This window comes from Xiphophorus hellerii, chromosome 6 (assembly GCF_003331165.1).
Source record: "Xiphophorus hellerii strain 12219 chromosome 6, Xiphophorus_hellerii-4.1, whole genome shotgun sequence".
NCBI lineage: Eukaryota > Metazoa > Chordata > Actinopteri > Cyprinodontiformes > Poeciliidae > Xiphophorus > Xiphophorus hellerii.
Genome location: NC_045677.1, coordinates 24,011,137 through 24,030,822, shown reverse-complemented (window position 1 = coordinate 24,030,822; position 19,686 = coordinate 24,011,137). Strand labels below are relative to the sequence as shown.

The 19,686-nt window shown below is 38.1% G+C and overlaps 1 protein-coding gene across 2 annotated transcripts in view; it reads right to left on the bottom strand.

Moving 5' to 3' along the window:
- The window catches only part of pigk (phosphatidylinositol glycan anchor biosynthesis, class K), an 86,397-nt gene that overhangs the window by 52,104 nt on the left and 14,607 nt on the right, over positions 1 to 19,686 (bottom strand). For both annotated transcript variants that reach the window (XM_032564976.1, XM_032564974.1), the window contains exon 10: positions 10,085 to 10,160. In XM_032564976.1, the coding sequence (XP_032420867.1) occupies positions 10,085 to 10,160 (76 nt within the window). The remainder of the gene's footprint in view (positions 1 to 10,084; positions 10,161 to 19,686) is intronic.

Genomic DNA, 19,686 nt, shown 5'->3' with positions numbered 1-19,686 from the left:
TTTCAGACAGTTCCAGTTAACTTTGCTGAGCTTGAAAGGATCTGCCATTGAGAAGTGGAAAGCCCGCAAACCTTTTAGTATAAAGAATATTTAAGGTTGTCAAAAGTGATTCAACTGAACTCTGTGAGAGATCCACGGTTTGGGATACAGCAGGCTTTAATTTCTATTAAATAAAAAGGAAATTTTCATTATCCTCTGCTGTCAGAACTGTTTGGGCCATTGAGAACGAAAAATAATACATTTTTAGGATGAGTTTTAAACACTTGAAAGGGTCTGAAACTTTTCTGTCAGAACTGTATCCTCTGTAGAAATTATCTAGCAAACCAAAAGCTCACAGCTTCAGAAAAGCAGAAATAATGAAGCTCAAACTAAAAACGGATGCTTTTAGCATCACAATCAATGGTGCTTTTGTTAGAGATTGACAGAAACTGCAGGAAACATCTCAGAGGAGAACAAATGTGGTCTTGTTTGTCTAACAGATACGAGAGTGGGTGTTTAGTCCAAAAATATCCTGAATTAGCCAGTAGAGAAAGGCTTATTTCCAACTAAAGGTAAGGGAGTCTTTTGTGACGGAGGACGAGTGTCTGTGTCTGAAAGAGTCAAACTGAGAGAAGTTTATTTAGAAAGTGGATGCTTTTCTACTCGTTTTAAATTGATGTAATTAGAGCTGTCTGATTATCTATGACAAAGGATTACAATCTGAGAAAAAAAACTTAACAGTACTGAAAACTGAGAGACCTGTTTATTCTACATGAATTACAAAAAAAACATCAAATAAATGTGCTGCTAACATTATATGGGAAAAAAAACATGAGATGAACCCAGTTTTACAGTCAGTCTTATTAATTCTGCCAAATTTAAACATCAACATAGAGCTTCAGTAAAAGTAAAGTAAATCTTTAAAATTTTCAGGACATGATTGAAACAATTATTCGTGGCTGAATCGTGGCTTTAAGACTAGCGTGAAGAAAATACGTGGACACTCTTACCCAGTGTGCAAGAGAAGTATAAATTAACAAAATGGCTGCTGTGGGGGCGTGCTGTGGTGGTGCAGGGGGTTAGCACGCCCCACGTTTGGAGGCCTTAGTCCTCGACGAGGACGTCGCAGGTTCGACTCCCGGTCCCGACGACCTTTGCCTAATGTCTTCCCCCCTCTCCTCACCCTCCTTCCTGTCTGCCCACTGTCGAAAAAATACGAGCCACTAGCGCCGCAAAAACTCTTCAGAGAAAAAAAAAAATAATAAAAATAATTAAAAAATGGCTGCTGTGAACACTGACCAATATGAGACGGAGAATGGAAACATGCCAGACGATGACAAGCTGATCTTATACTACGATATAACTCACTACCTAGTGAACAGGAAGAGTGTTTACGCCACAGAGGAGCTTCGCGGCCTGAAATCTATGTAGGCATACAATCAATGTTTAAACGGATTTGTAAAGAAACTACGAACTCTTCGCGTGAATAACAAGGTCCTGGTGACTGGCAGAGTAAGTACATATAGTAACATAAACGTAGGCCACATGTCTCTCTTAGCTAGCAGATAAAATCTACATTAGCTAAGCTAATTTTTATAGTTTGGCAGTAAGCTAGGCGCTACAGTAAATATCACTAATATTTACCTTAGTATTATGCAGAGGTGGGTAGAGTACTCAAAAATTGTACCTGAGTAAAAGTTGTAATGTTCTTATGTTTATAAGTTAGATAAGAACAAGGCGAGAGTTAGTTCTAATGTTGTAACTTCTTTATTGTTGTCATAGCAACTCCATAGCAACTGCCTGCCAAGATGGCTGTCAGTTACAAAGTTCCCGGCAGTGTGAAATCACATGAGGACGACTATGTGACGTTTCCTTTTGTTCGTGCTGACCCTGAACGACTGACTCTTTTTGAACTTTTATAAGTTTCAACGTTTTTTGTTTTCTTTTTCTTTGTTGTTTTTTTTAAAGGAGCATTTTAGTGAATCCCAAGCCGCCTTTTCAGAAAGCTTTAACCGTTTCCCAATATTTAATTCTGGTTCAAACGGGCACATACCTGGAACAAAAGTGATCTTCCCTACTGAGACTTTGACAAAAACCACCTGAAATATGATTGGCAGCTAGTTCAAACAGTGACTAACGTCAAAGAGCATAAATATAGGGGAAACATGCTGGGCTTTCCTGCTGTTTGTTTCTAACGTGTGATTCACAGGTGAGGCGGCAGAGCGACCGGGGGGAAGAGAAAAGCAGCAATGAGGAATTACACAGGCTAAACAACAACTGGCCATGGACGTTTGTGAGAGGATTGTGAACATGTGGCCATCGGGGGCAGATAACTGCAGGAACAATGGTAGCTAGAGGTGTGTGCGAGTCTGTTATTTGTGTAAATGTATACGTGTGAGTGTGAGTGTTTATATAAGAGGATGTCCTCGGGGTAAAGAAGAGCAAAAGGAGATGGATCAAGTGTGACAGGTCGCCACATCAGCAAACCCAACAAGGAGAGGACAATATGTCATCTGGTAAACAAAGAGGAAGGGAAAATTCAGATAAAACCTGAAGAAAGAAAGAAAAAAATCTCTGAAGGGCTGAACCATATGGCTGTAAAACACATCGCGATATAAGCGTTTCATATCAGTCAGTATTGATAATTATTGATCGGTTTTTTGTTTTAAATATCCGAAAGGATGCTAAACTGGTGGTGTGACCCTTCCTGCTTTATCTACAGTTTCCACTCAACACCGTTCTTTTTATTTTTAAGCAGTTATGAGGCACAGTGGCGAAACCTTAAACTGCTGCTGTGCCAGTTACTCAAGTTGTTGCTAGGTAACCAAAGAGTGAGTGAGTTGCTAGGTAACCACAGAGTGAGAGAGTTAGTGGATTCCCCAACCTTGCTTTGCTAGCTATGAGAGGTTAAGCAGCTAAAGTATTTCCTCTGCTTACATCTCCCAGAATGCTGTGCGGTTCTGGACCGGAGTTCAATGAATAGTCTATATATTGAATATTCAGTCAGATGTATTATCTATTAATACCAATTACATAATTTATTGTCCAGCCATATGTCTGCAAAATGTTGTAAATTGTCATTAATGACAACAAAGTCAATGTTTTAGATCCAAGGCGTCCACAATTTTTGTTACATGGACCAAAATTATTAACTCAAGGATTCTTGTGGGCCAAAAAAAATTTTTTTTCTGTTTGTTTTTTTTAACTAAAACACTAAAGGTTTTATTAAGAATTTGGTCCCACTCTTCAACAACTAAGCATTAAATATTTTAATTAAACAAAAAAATTGTCTGATTTTTTGTAGGAAATGTACGGCTCTGTAAAAAAAACTAAGAGCCCACTGCACTGAACCACGTTGAAAACCTCATGATTATTCCACCAAATATTGATTTCAGAACTTTTTCTGAGTTAAAACATTAATATTGTTGTTATTTGAGGATGAAAGCACCTGATCTTTTCCTTATTTTGGTCATTTCTCATTTTCTGCAAATAAATACAACATTTTTGCTTGGAATTTCAGAGACATGTCAGTAGTTCATAAAAACAATGTTCATTTTACTCAAACACAAGTATAAAAAGTAAACTCAGAGAAACTGATCATTTTAAGTGGTCTCTTAATTTTCTCCAGAGCTGTATTCGTGAATCATTGTAGATATAAAACCTCCCAACAGTTTTGCATGATTTCTTCAATGAAAGAAAAGCAACCATTTTACTAATTTATTTTAGACTCAACTGAAGTAAAGTGAAAGATTTAGTCTTTTCTAAGCAATAAAAACATGATTTAGGTCACTCTATTTAAAAAAGTTTGAATAGTTTTGTCCTAGTTAAATAAAAAAAAAGTCTCCATCTGCATCAACCATCTAATGAGATAAATTTATGACATTCAGGGGCTGCACAAAATCAACCACACTTTGGACACCCCTGTGTTACAGTGTCCGTCACAAAGCCCCAATCTCAGTCTGATAAACACTTTCCTACAATCCTGACTCCCTTATTCCAGTTCTGATTGGAGGAATGGGCCAAAACCACAGCAAACTATTGTGAGAGGCTTCTGAGACGACTGTGGCAGAGTAGAAACAGTATCTTTCAATTTGAATGTTTTGAGTTTGATTCCAGCTTACTCTTTCCTTCATTCCTCCTCCAAACATGGAGAAGCATCATTCAGCTTCTATGCACCACAAATCTCTAACAAACGTTGGGAAAACTGTAAGACAGCTGAAACACTGAGTTTCTTTAAATCTAGACTAAACACCCGACTGATTAGAGTTGCTATTGAACAATAATCAATGAGACATTAATGAATATTTTGATGTGTAACGATGGAACTTGACTAAATATAATGTTTCAATTGTTGACTTTGTGTTTTTATGATGTAAATCACTTTGAACTGCTTTGTTTCTGAAATGTGATATACAAATAAGATTGATTGATTGATTGATTGATTGATTGATTGATTGAAGGCAGTTAATGCCAACTTGCCTACTGATCTTTGTATCTCGATGTATAAAAGGTGTGTAACTGGGTGAAAAGGAAATGAAAACATAAGGCAGGTAATGAAACTATAAACTGCATTGAGACTGGAGATAAAAAAAAAATAAAGTGTTAAGTGTTCAATGACCTTCACTGACAGAGCAACTGAATGGCAAGGACCTACACTCTGGGATTATATATGTGCCACGTTGTGTGTTTAATTCACCAATAAAATCAATTAACAATTTCTCATCTGACTGATTGGTGCTAATTAACATGATGCTAATAGCCGTCGAGGGAAGTCTGACACGTCTCGTCAAACATTTGCAGTCCAAGGACAAAACCAAAGGAAATTTATGTTGTGCGGATCAGAATAAAGGAACAGCCGGCTCTGCGCGCCGCTGAGACACTTCACTGTATTGCCTTGTTATTTACGCCCCCAGCAAGTGCTGAGACAGTCAAAGTAGTGGGTGTATTATTTTCTCATGAAGCATGTCTTGCTTTTCTGGAGAACGTTAATGGAAATTTCAGAGCATCAAAAATAAATTCCTGCAGATATTTGATGAAACAGACAGGGAGACTGGGTTTGGCCTGTGATCTAAATCCCTACATCTGCGTTTTGAAAGAGCGTCATTGTTGCAGGCCGATTTGAGGACATGAGGATTTGAGAGGAACGGGGAGGGTGGGCGAAGCATTAATTTTCACTGTTTCCATTTTCAATTCTCCCGAGCCATATGGGGTGGCGTCAAGCTGGCAAAGGAACAAATAACAATTTGACGCCAGAGACCAGAGCTCACAGCGACGGATAGACTGGGGAAAAAAAGTACAATACACGGGAGAGAAAGGGAAGGGAAATGAAGGATAAGAGAGAAGTTGAGTTATTTCCAGGACTGAACATAATGTGATTAGATGCTGGCAACAGGAGAAGTGTGAAAACTGACAGAGACAGTGGCACTACCTTCAATGACAGGACATTAATCAACCCAGCTCACACCCAACACACACGCTCACGCAATGAGAAGTTTGTTTACACAACACACAACTTTTACATATCGACTGTATGTCAATCTGATGATTTTTCTATTTCAAGCCACTGTCTGATCTACTAGAAAAGAAATGAAGCATTTTTTTTAGATTGATAGTTAATTATCTCAAATTTAAAAAGTGAAGCTCCACAAAAATAATACAAAGTTAAACTTTAGAAGACAGAATGTTACATTAGAATTATGTTTATGAACTGGACAGTTTTCTTCCCTTTGTATGAATTACTGCATCAATGCGGCGTAGCATGGAGGGAATCAGCCTGTGGTTCTTTTGAGGTATAGTCGAAGCACAAGTTGCTTAAATCGCAGTTTTCAGCTCATTTGGCTGGAGCAACATTTTTCTTTAGTTTGTAAAGTTTGCAAACACTTGGTGAAAACTGATCACATTTCTGTATAAAAATATAAACTTTTTATTAGCATGTCCTAACATTTGAGTTATATGCAAAGCTAAATTTTGGACTTCCATTTGTTACAGGTCATATATCTGCCTGTTTTAATGTTTTAACATTAACATTTTGTATTTTGTACCTTTTTGCATTTCCATTTGGGTCTCAACTGTTTCTAAAAACAACCCAAACTCTTTGAGAAAAAAAAAGCAGCCAGTCAATAAATTGGGCAATAAATTAATGTTTTCTGGTGACTGGAAAATTAGTCATTTCAAAAATCTCCCAACGGAACTTGTGACATCACCTAGCAACCACAGTCTGTCGCCTAGCAACTGGAGTCGAGCTCCAGCACATTTGATCAGCTGTGATGTTACGAGGCACAGTGGTGCGAGTCATGTATATAGCCCTTATACACAGTACAAGGGCTGCGAATACAGCAGCCCTTGTACTGTATGCGCTGTACAAGGGCTGCTGGACAAATGTTTTGCTGAAAAAACCACTTGTATTCTTGTTGGTTGTGCAGGAGGCTCCACTTCTGCTTTTCTAAGAGGTGTGGTTGTATAATTGCACATCTGTTTGCAGCCATTTTCACGTGCAAGTGTAAACGTTAAGTTGGGGGGCGTGGCCAGTAGCAGTTTATTTGGATTTAAAGTAACAAGACGCCCTAAAATAGGAGCTTGAAAGAGGCAGAATTGAGCAGACTAAAATCTCCTTATCCAAGAATGATTTTGAGCAAAGAATGTAATGAGCATGTTTTGTATCGCCCATAGATCCATCCTAACCTGTCCGAGGAAAACTTTACCCTTTCATTCTCGTGAGAATCTCTGATTAGCATCCATAGAAAACCAAAGCAATCACAGAACAAAAACAAAGAGATAGTATAGTGGTGACCTCTATTTAACAGCTAATCAAAAACAGGAGGGCTGTCGATGTGCTTGGTGGACATTGGTCATTCTGCTGCAGTGCAGCTGGGCCACAGGGAAGGGGAGAGAGATGACTCTGCCTGTCAGGACCCCCATCTCAACCCCAGCAGGAGAGCCAGCCAATAATCGAAATCTCAGCCAGGAGTCACTGGGCTGCAGAGTGAGTTTGTGAGATGTGGGTAAAGGTGAATTTACAAAAAAGATACAAAACAGTGAAGTGTTGAGCAGAAATATGAGTGCAAAAAAAAAAAAAACAGTAATTGAAAGACGAAGTAAGGCAATATAAGAAGCAGATGGAGAAGAGTTTATGGGGTCTGTTTGTGTGGTCGTGAAAGTTTTCCAATGAAGCAAAAAAACAGTTTATGAGGAGCGTTTATGTGAACAGCAGGCAGCAGGGCTGATCCTAAACGTTTTGCTGCTGCTGCTGGGTGTGGAGACCCCACCTGCTTCCCGTCATGATGACAGTAAGCCGCTGGCCGGCTCAGACCCCCGGTCAGCTTCGTTTCTACGCTCCCCCTGAATGACTGCGCTCAGGCTTTAAAAATTGAAAAGCCAGATTTGACACTTGGCTTTAATTCAGCGACCGAGATTAGCCGCTGTGTGTTTATGTATTTAAAGTGAGGAAAACAACTGCTCAGCTGTCACATCTCAGACCACTAAAAAAAATGTAATTACAGTACATTAAAGATAGTCTGCCAGCATTCAAATTTAAGTCATAATCCCCTGAAGACATAATGCGCATTAAGTTTAGACGGCATAAAATGTGGAACATTTAGACAGCAGTCATTAAAATGGCAATGTGACAAAAACTGTGTGTAGTTAATTTATATGTTGCACCATTTGGATTTTTAGATTAAGAAAACTGCCAACACTAAATGTACCAGAGTCAATGTTAGCACTGAAAACCGTCAGACCAAACCAGAAAACTTTATTAACTTTATGTTGAGATTCACTGGAATGCATGAAAAGATTAATTATCCTGAAGGTTTTGGATCAAAATCTAATCATCTGGAACTGCATCCAAACATAGTAACCCCACAGCATCATGCTCCCACCACCATTTTTAACACTGCATCATGTTCTGTTTTGGTGATTCTCCAATTTTAGCCCCATGTTTAACAGATTTCTCCATATTTTAACATTCTTTAGCCTGGCCTGGGTATTTTCTTTGCAAACAAGTATTTTTTGCAACCCTCTTTCTTTCTTAATCCAGATATGTGGAGAACACAGGAGATTGCTGCTGCATGTAAAACCTGTGCTTACAAGAAATTCCTGCAACTTGTTCACGGTTGCCATTCAGCTCTCGACACCCTTCCGTTTCGTTCATTTTGCAAAAACATGCACAATTATACAACCGTGCATCTTTGAAAAGCCAAAGTAGAGCCTCCTGCACAACCAACAAGAATGCAGCAAGTGGTTTCTGGATTATAAGTCAACAACAAAACAATTGTCTTTTCTAGCCGCCATTGTATATTTCATACAGTGGTAAAACCAGCTGACCAAACGAGGCTGGAGAACAGCTTGGGTTGCTAGGTAACGGGCAGTGAATGTCAATTGTGACTCAACAATCGGGAGGTTTTTGAGAAGGCTCATTTTCCAGACACCAATAGAGACCCAGCTGTTTTTATTGGTGCTAGGTGATTTTATTAAGCGCTTGCTCTGCTTTTAGAAGCAGGATAAAAATGTGCAAAATGTTAATTTTGCATAATAGGTTCCCTTTAAGAACCACAACTGCCCGTGAATGCAACAAATCTATGAATACCCCTAAAAAAATATAACTGACTATTTTAATAAGTTCAAACACCAAATATACCTTATTATGCATCAGACCGCACAGTGGAAACCATCTTAGCACTAAAGAAGAAGCTAACATCGATGGTCTTCCTTGTTTCTGCCAGAGGATACAGCCAATCAAGGACATTAAATGTAGCTCCTGGACTGACTGCCTTGAAAACACCAGACAATAGCATGTCAAGTATTTCAGTTTCCCAAGGTGCATTTTACATTTGTTCAACAAAATAAATCCACAGTCGGCTTAATCTGTCAACACAGAACTGCAAATAGGAGGTGCAGTTTTTGAAACTCTTCTCCTGGCTGATACCTTTGTTCAAATGCATTTTGAAAACTCACTGGATGCTTTAGCTGACCTCACATTTAAGAAAGCAGCAAGGCTCAGAAAAATCCTACCAGGACAATCAAACATAATTTTAGGTTGATCTGATCCAGGAGAGAATGATATACAGCTCGGTAAAACCTAAGAGCCCACTGCACTGAACCCCGTTGAAAACCTCATGGTCATTCCACCAAATATTGATTTCTGAACTCTTCCTGAGTTAAAACATTAGCATTGTTGTTTCTAAGTGAATATGAACTTGTTTTTTGGCATTATTTGAGGTCTGAAAGCTCTGCATCTTTTCATTATTTTGACCATTTCTCATTTTCTGCAAATAAATAAAGAATTTGTGCTTGGAATATCAGAGACATGCTGCCAGTAGTTCATAGAATAAAAGAACAATGTTCATTTTACTCAAACATATACCTATAAATAGTAAAATCAGAGAAACTGATCATTTTAAGAGGTCTCTTAATTTTTCCAGAGCTGTAGAAGCTGATGTATTTGTGTTTAGCAATATAAACCTATGAAAAGCATATGTGCTTGGCAATAATACCATATTTGCTCTGTATTTCAAACGAGACATGTGAGCAAACACCAACTGTGTCAGCTGTTGACTTGCCTCTGCTGAAGATTAATGCTGCTTCTTTACGTTTCTGAAGTGGGAGAGCAGAAATTGTATTTTTAATGGCCTCATAATGGAAAATCTCACAAGGGTGATACAGGACCAAAGGCCAGCTGCTCTGAATGCAGTGTGTGCGTTCAAAAGATGGATTGAGGAGGAAGAGGTGTTCATTTGTGAAGGTCGACCCGACTGAAAGTCCCAATCCATTTGGGAATGAGGTGAATGCGCAATTCTTCCCCGCAATCCCGCCCAGCCGTTCTGCTGGATTTCACGGTGGCCGCCCTCCACGCGGAGGCCGCATTTCACACTTCCAGCCGTCGCCATGGAGACGACACAAAGACATCTGTTGGCGGATGTTGCACGTAACTTTTCTGCTCTGTGTCCAAGTTAAGGTCAAGAGTTGGCACACTTCAAATAAGAGAAAAAAAGAAGAAAAAAAAACCCAACGTGCTGCGGAAAAAAAACCAGCCTGCCAACGCATGATGCCTCCTCGACGTGTGTGGGTTTGAGTGACCCGACCCCCGCTTGTTTGCACCTCCTCTTACCTGATGGATGATCTCAGACACCGGCAGCTGGTCCACGTACGAGTACATCTCTTCACGCGCCTCTCCATTCGCAGGGCTGCGAGAGAGAGAACGCTGTCAGCATTTATGCAAAAAAGAAGGTAAGAAGGAAGAAAAGGTGAAAACAAACAGGAGTTCTGATCACTGCCTTTACGTGCAATCAGATTCCCCCCAGCACAAATCAATTTCACAATCCATGTATAATCAGAATGCATCTACAGCAGCAGCCAGTCAGCCCTGGAAGCGAAAACAATAATAAATCATCAATGAAATCAGAAAAAAATAAGGAGTTTTGTGGCACAGCACAGCAATCTATACAGCAACATGCTCGATATGTTTTTAATGTAGCTTAAAAGTGCTGGAGAAGCACTTAGCTTCTAAAAGCCACTGATGTTCACACAGAGAACTTACAAAAAAAAAGACTGATCCAGAATCCAAAAGACAGCAGCTTCAGAAATAACTACAGTAGCCTTCCAAAGTTTAAAATCTCCACCTGTGTATTTTTGCTTATTTTAATTGTACGAAGTCCTTTAAATGTCCTGTGAGTAAATATATTTGCCCTTTTCTCCACAACAACTGGAACTTTCAGCAGTTATTTACAATTTACTGTCTATTAAAAGAGTGTTTCATCAGATTAAACTAAAGTAAAACATGCTCTCTGCAATGGTGGGAGTGAAATTACTGTAATAACCCAACATTGGCTGTAACGCGCAACATCTCCCCTTTCAGAAACCAATGGAATTTTTCAGGTAGCGCAAAGGAGCACAGTTACGGTACCGCAAAGCTGGCTTGTAAAAATGTGTCATCAGTGACACCTTTGTGCCTAAAAGGGTTAAATTAGCTTTCTTCATCAAATTCACTAATGCAAGTGTTGTTTATTTGATGCATCACTGCCTGAAAATTTTCTGCCCAACATGCTGTCCGTGTATAGACTTCAATAAAAAAAAGTTTCAGGTGACACGGTAACTGAAGAGGAGTCCGATGAACTAGAAACTAAAAACGTGTTGTAAAACTATTGCAACAAATGTTAGCAGTACTACAAACTTATCTCACAAATTCAGACTTGTATGGTTTATGGATGACCGTATAAGAAGAGATGCACAGGTTTGTGTTTTTGGCACAGAATCTCTGGAAACCCATGAACCTTTTGCCTAGATGAGACTTATTTAGGGGAGTTACAGCACCATTTTATAACTTAGCATCATTTCCTTTGTTACCACTTTGTGTGGTGTATGTTTAAAATCAGGCACACAAAAAGCATTGGTTATTTAAATGGTTTTGAGGTGTTCTAATACCTGTGATAAAACTGTTGTTTACAGGTGTGTTGCAGACATTACATGAACTGGGCACTTTCTGTGGTTTATTGTTCAAAATTCCCAGCATTTGTAAATAGTTTAGAGAAGCTCCGATACCTGTGGCTTGTTCTGGGTCAGTCGGTTTTAAAGTCACTATTTAAACTTTTCTTTTTAAGAAAAGTTTAGATTTTTTTAATTTTATCACTTTAGTTTCAAATGTTTTATTTTTCCTCATGGATTCTTTCTTCGTGTATGATTTTTATTTTTTGCTTTTATGGTCTTGTTTATTAAACGTCTGGTGTTGACCACAGAAAAAGACAGTGATAGTAATTTAATTAGTGAAAACATCCGTGCGGTCACAATAAAATATTAAAATTTATTCTGGTTTTGTACTCAAATAAAAAAAACATGAATTGTTCAATTGAATAGAGTACAACACTGCCATTTTATGTTATGTAGTTTAAAATAGCTAAAAATATTGCCAATATATATTGTGTATGATATAGCAAAAAAGATTATATATATATAGGATATTAGATGTTCCTCATGTCGCCCTACTAGTAAGATTCAAATACTAGCTTTACTTTTTTTTTTTTTTAATAAATTAAAACAGAAACAAATTTTCCCCTTTGCTCAGTGGTTAAAAGGTTGGACATTTTCAACTTAAAAGTAGGATTTTCAACATGCAGGCAAAAGTCCTTCAGTTTATAATGTGAAGAAAATTAAACTAAAAATAATTAATGGATTATTAATCCTTCCCCACTGTCTCCCTATGAAGACGATTTAAGTTGAGTTTTATCTTGAAGAAGTTTGTCGCAGGGAGCCAAATTTACTGATTAGCGCAGGCGATAAGTGATGCTAATGACACGGCATTGCATGATTAAAATTGCTCTCATGCAGCTTAAGCTTCTATCTTTATCTGTTATAAAGAGCAGCAGTTCTCATCCCCTTCACAGGATTAAAATACAGTAGAAGCTAATAATAAACTTTAATTAATCAGCAAATTGCACAGCATTTAAAACAAACATGTCCCATAACCATCCTCATATGTAGGGACATTTATAATCCGGATGGGTTGTCAAAAGTGAGGCCCCAGGGCTATTTGTGGCCATTGGAGTGATTTTGTGCGGCCCCCCAACTGCAAATCAAGAATGATACAAATTTGGCCAGATGCAAACTTTTTACGTCATCTACAACATAAAGTATTTGTCTCTTTTATAATAAGCAGAGCCACGTCTATGTAGCAACTTTTAGTGAAAAGTTGACTTTGCTGCACCTAAGTTAGCTTTTATCTAATCTATTGAATTTGGCTAAACCGATTCAAATCTTTGTCTTGCGGAGTAAATTTGTTCAATCAAGTGCAAAAAAATGTGAAAACTAAATTTTAATACAAAGAATTAGCAAAATAATTTTAAAGTTTTGGATCTACAATGAATAACATCCATTTTCTACAAAAACAAATCAGACAACTTGAATTGTTTTATTTCATTTTAAGATTTCTATTAATTATTATTTTTTGGCTCATGAGTACTTTTGGTTTCCCAATTTTGGCCGATTTAAGTCCCTGACTTAAAGACATGTTTTGATGACTAGCTCCACCTCAAAAAATGCCAAAAAGTTTTTTATTAAGCTCCAACATTTCAGAATGGGGAGAATACCACCTACGATAAATGCTATACTCACACAACGTGCATCTGAAGTACTTTTTCTCTCCTCTGAATGCCAGAGAAGCGATCATAATCAGGACTTTAACCTGGAAGTATTTATACACTCAATCACCAGCCAGTTTATTAGGTACATAAACCTCTTCAATTGCTTGTTAACACTAATAGCAAATCAGTTCAATGCTTTTAGGCGTCTCAGAGGTTCAAACCAACTGAGCATCAGAATGAGGAGGATTTAAGCGGCTCTGAATCTGGTCTGAGTATTTCAGAAGCTGATGATTTCCTAGGATTTTCATGCACAACCGTCTTCCTGGTTTTACTGAAGTCATGTGGACGAAAATGCTTTGCTGATGTTAAGAGGTCAGGCAGGCGGACTAATTCAGGACGACAGAAAGGCATCAACTAACCATTCGTTATGACCAAGGTATGCAGAATACCATCCCTGAATGCACATGTCAAACCTTGAAGCAGATGGGCTATGGCAGCTAAGAACAGGAAACTGAGGCTGCACAGCCTCACCAGAGTTGGACAACAACAGTTGGGAAAACACTGGTTGGTTTAATGAATCTCTGTTCAGCGGAAACATTCAGTTTTGTTGAAAAATTTATCTGGTTTATGTGAAAGAATTGATTGATTCTGACTGGGATGTACTGTTCAGGATGGTGGTGGTGCTATGATGCTGTGGAGAATATTTTTTGATTTACCTTGAGGTTCTACCCAAGTTTAGCTGATGGTCATCAACAATAATCCAGTTTTCTGATGGTTATCTTTATCAGGATAATGCACCAAGTCACAAAACTCTAGTCATCTCAAACTGGTTTCCTGAACCTGACATTTTGGTTTCCTGTATCCTAATGGCATCCACAGTCACCAGGTTTTAATCCAACTAAACACATTTGGGTTTAGATGCTTCATCTAATGTGATGCCTTCATGTAAATGTGGACCAAAATGTCTGATGAATGTGTCAGAAACCTTGTTGAATTTACACCACAGAGAAATAAGGACTTTCTGAAAACAACAGGCGGTCCAATCCAATCTGGCATTGTGTGAACCTAATTAAGCAGAAGGTGAGTGTATTTATGCAATGACCATATCTTTTAAAGGCCAACAAATATGTTTTTATGCATTTTGGCCTTTTATCCAGACAAAAAAATCTATTCAATCTCACCAAAAGTGATTTATAAAAACTCAATCCAAAGTGAAGATTTGAGAAAATTTTGTTTTTGCGTCTGTAGATGGAACAATTCAGATATAGGATCTCGACAATTATAGTCCGGGACAAATAATTCGTCAATACGTTCACCCACATGCTTTGAAAATTATTTCCAACAGACATCGTCTTCTGTTTGATTTACTTTATATTCTAATACACTACTTAAATGTAATTAAACCTATATATCAGTTCACACAAATTAACCTCATGGTGCCGTGTTTAATTCAACAACCCATCGCCATTACAGGTTGTTGTCTTCAGCTCGTGGATAGATAAATGTATAAATGTTCATTTATCCCTGTTCGTGTCGATCTCATTATTAATTTGAGATGAGCCTAAACAAACTGTACATAACTGTTCAATGTGCTGTACGGATGTTGTGGTGTGTTTTTATTATTGCTCTTTTTCTCTTTGTTATGCATTTATCTGTGGTTGTCCTGCTGTCTGCAAAGAAAATTGCCCCCTGGAGGACAATAAACCTCATCTAATCTGATCCCAACAGGAAGCTTTGGTTGTTTTGAAGCAATCTGATTGGCTGACAGGGTTCAGTTTTGTGCTGCACTGCCCTCTATGGGTTTGGCATGTTTAAAACAATACCGAGTGGCATATTTGTGCTGGTTCATGAAGTTAAAAACTTTTCTGAATCCGATCACAGGTGTACCATATTTTTAAAATGAATTGATGAAAATATAATTTTTTATTCAGACCTTGTGTACAAGACCCAAACTTACATTGGAAATGTAAGTATTTGTTTTTGAGAGATTTTAAACTGCGTCACTTTAAATCTCCAACAATGGATCTACATATATATTCAAGCAAAAATGTATCCTTTTTTAAATATTGGCAACAAAATGTATGCTTACATGAGACTTTTGTCTTATCAGTGCCTTTAAAGACATAAACAGATGAACACACGCAGAATAGGAGGCAGTTCTTTCAGTTATCAGGCTCTTTTAGAAGAACCAGCTGCCAGTTTTTGTCCGTGAAGAACAAACACCACCTGTTTTTAGGATTCGGCTTAAAGGTTTCCTTTGTGACAAAGCTTAAAGCTCAGGCACTTGGGATATATTTGTAGTTATGAACCAATATAAGCTTAGCTTGCTGGAGGATATGATGGCCATTTTTTCCCTCACTCTATTTTTTCTCCTCACACTCAATTTATACATCATTTATAGTTATTGCTGCCGTTACCCATGCGCAACATCTCTACTTTTTCTCTACACAGAAGATGCACCTGGCCCACTGCTTCTGCAATTAGAATAGTGTTTTTTTCTGGACACGGCCATTAACTAAGATTTTGCTGCATTATATTTGTGTACTCTTTGGCTTTGTTTCCTATAAAAAGCCCTCCTTATTAGTGCGTCTATATTTCTGCTTCCTTCATGTATTTTTAATGCCCAGATGGTTTCAGACTGGAACAGCTACAGAGGCACATTCTTCCTAAAAAAGGGAAGCTTCTCATCTACAGTTATCAGCTTAATCAGGAGGGATTGCTGCAAATTTTCAAAGCAACTGACAGATAATTACACTGGGTTACAAAAAAATTTTTTTTGGAAGTTGTCTATGTTTTCTCAACTGAATTAGGTCTATTTTGCACAGTTAAATCCAAAAATGACATCCATTTTTCTCAATCAGGTCAGGTTTTTACTCTAATTTGATTTAGAGAAATCCGATCTTCTGACTAAATCTATAACATTTTTGTGACGTTATCTGTTCATTTCCGTTAATATTTCTCATCTAAAAAAGAAACATGTTTTCTCACAGAGTATTAATTACATGTTACAAACTAATATTTGTATTGTACTTGTATTTCTGTAAATTTAATAATAAACACTGATAAGGGTAAGTACATGTAAATTGAACATTACGTCTTTATTGTGAATAGTTCTCCATTTCTCTTATGTCCTGATGGAGTCTCTCTCCCGCTGCTCATCACTCATTAATCCCAGATTCTCAGGGAACTGATCCATATGTCAGAACAATTTGTGCATTTTGATGCTCGTTGCATCCATAGTTCAGAAAATTGACCTGATTGAGCAAAACCAACGTGATTTTTAGATTCAGCATATCAAAACTATCCTAAAACAGTTGAAAAGCCCCAGACAATTTTTGGCTGTTGACCATTGTTAAATATTTACCAACCGAAATGAAAGCTAAACTAAAATTGAACGTCTCGGTTAGTAGTTTTAGGCCGTATTGAGTATTGAGTATGAATCCGACTGTATGTTTTTTGGGGGGGGGGGTTGTATTTTTTTATCCCTCCATCTTTTTGTGGGCTCTAGTGTCCCTTATATGAAAGTAGGCTGACAGGAAACGGGGAAGGAGAGGGGAGGAAGACATGCGGCAAATGTCGCCGGGTCCGGGAGTCGAACCCGCGCCGTCTCCGTCGAGGACTCAAGGCCTCCAAACATGGGTCGCGCCACGCCCTACGCCCTACGAATCTGACTGTATGTCAATTTAATTTGGCTCAAACTGGATTCTTTAAATAACTGGATAAGAATTGGACTTGCTTGTTTTCTAAAGTGTCATGATTGCCTCTGTGGGCATCTGGAACCATGTAAAAATACTGAACTATTGAACTGTACACATTCAGCAAATAATTCTCTACACAAAAAAATCCCTGAACAATTATGGAACTACATATAATCAACATGCTGTTTCATTTTCCTGCAGGAACATCTTTTGCTAAAAAAAATTTAATGCTAAATTTAAATACAAGCTTACACAACTGTTATTAGCATAAGCATTCACAAAATTCACATAAGAAAAAACTCCCCAACAATGGCAGTCCTTTTATAGTAGCAGTGATGTTTGCCGAATGCCAAACACAAAGGAAAACAAAATAACGTGACCCGATTTCTCTCTGGGAAAGATTTCCATGGTGAGTAAGAACAAATAGGCTTAGGGATGAGAGCAATTGGGAAGTGGGAAAGGATTTGAGGAACAGGCTAAGATGGTTGTTTTTCTTTCATGGGATTTGTTAACCATACCAAAGCCACAACGCATTACCATCCTTGTAAAATAACTCTGCTCTGCAGCAGTATCAGTAATCTAACCTGGATTACTTCAACTCACTGCATGTGCTGAACCTCCTCAATTCAACTGAATTCCCCTCATTTGTGATGAATAAACTGTGTAATATTTCATCCTTCTTGGCCAGGTCGTTGTTGAAAATCACCTGGTAAAATAAAAAATACACTGTTCTGACTTTAAAGCACAGTTTGGACTGATACCCAGTTAAATGTTTAAATACTTGGCCCCTATTTCACCTCCAGATTCCTCCCAAAACCTTTCACTACATGAAGTCAAGAAATATGTGAAAAAGCAGAACACAAAAGGCAGCAAAGAGTAAAAAATTGCTGAAAAGTGATGACAGCACATACAAAACATCAAACTCAAGTATTAATCAAATTATAACATTAAATCCTAACATTTGTTGTTGTAAATATGGTGATATATTTGAATTTTTTGGTTCTGAAAGAGAAAATTTGGAGGAAAAAAAAACAATCTGACGAGCTTCTACTGGACTTTAAATATGCAGAAAACATATGAGATATGTTAAAAACTAGTTCGGTCAAGAGCAGAGACAAATGCTCTTTGTGTATATATATATATATATATATATATATATATATATATATATATATATATATATGTATATATCCCCCAAATCAGCATTTACACTAGCACTGAAAAATGGCTGAAAACAGATGCATAAATCTTTTAAAAACATTAGTAGACCCTCCTGCACAACAACAAGTATACAGAACATATATACAAAAAAATGTAATAAAAAAAATAAAACATCTATATGTGTTTCACTTAGTAAATTTCTCAATAATATTCCAATTCATATTGGAATATTATTATATCAAACATGAATGTATGCAAAATGCTAAGAAATCTAATAGATATTTTAGCTCAAGTGACCAAAAACCACAATAGAGGTTTAAAACCTTCCACGAGTACCACTGTTTTTTTGAAAGCCTCTTTCTCTCTTTGAAACCGAGCCAGGCGCAGCAGTCCCAGCTAAATGTCACAGTCGAGTGGAGGTTCAAATGACTGACTGTCTTTCATTGAAAGTTCAAGCCAGCAAGCCTCTGACAAAGTGGGCCAAAAGCTCCCGTGAGCTGCCCTGACTCTCCTCTGACCACTTGCAGAGTGGAGCAACCTGTTTATGTCCACTTTTTGTTTCTTTCTTTACTCCTAAGTTATTATCCCCCAACAACTTTCTTTCAGGATTTTGCCCTCTTGCCCTCCTCCTCCATTCATCCCCGTTTGATGCCTCCCTCTCTGCATGTCAGTGCATTCTCTGACAGACAGAGAAAACGGGATGAGCCGGCAAGCAGGGCGGCGATCCCCTGCTGAGCCCTCCATGAGCTCAAAGCGCTTTCTGCCTTTAAAAGCATTGCAGCTGCTCCACCCCTCCCCTTTCAACTTAGCTGCAAGATTTTAGCTCTAACTCAGTGAATGCTATTGTCCATTTTATTCTCCATGAAGATATTTCTGGAGAGTTTTCCTCCATCCTTGTAAATGATCCTAATAGATGTGGCCGCCGCCAGCTTTGCTCCTGCTGCTGTCTCCAGCTGCCATCTTTAGGCCCAACTAATTTCTTTGTGCCATCTGCCCCGCTAAAAGCCGAAGCGATGTTTGTACACTCGATCCGGAGCTGCAGGTCACAAATTACATTAGACTTACATTATGACTCAATGGAGACTGAATTTAGTTGTTATTCGATACTTATAATTACTCTGGGAACTGCGTAACCTGTAGCAAAATGTGTTGCAGTCAAATATCTCCTGCAGCTTGAAGTGAAAAGTGGTGGAGAGGGTGTTTAAATGGATCTAGGCTTAATACCACTAAGTGCCATTCAGTTGAGTAAAAGGATCCAGAAATGTGTCCCGGCTAGAAAATGAGTTCCAGTGAACTCGTCTGCTTGCCTACGTGGCTGAACAGGCTGACAAAAGTGGACTAAAGCAGCACTACATTTATTAAAAACGAGGCTGTGTGAGCTGTTTGTAATCTTCTCTCTGTGGGGACACTCAGAGTACTCTTCAACCCATTTTCTGGACTTATGAAACAATGTGTTTTAGTAGCAATAATAGCCTCTGTTCAGACGGTCACAGAAAGAATCCTGTCAGCAATCTCTTGTTGATTACCAAAAGAGATCGTCTTCTTTACTAATGCTGATAAATATTGAATAAATAAAAAGGGGGGAAAAAATCTGGGTTTTGGAATTGCTTTAGCGTATCCTGTTAAGCGTCAATAGAAGATTGAACAATGGCTTAATACCTCCATTTGATATAAAACAAGCAAAAAATTACTTCCTGGAAGAAGTTGAAGGGTACCTGTTTTAGGGCCTCGTTATTTTAAATCCAAATAAGCTGCTGCTGGCCAAGCCTCCAACTCAA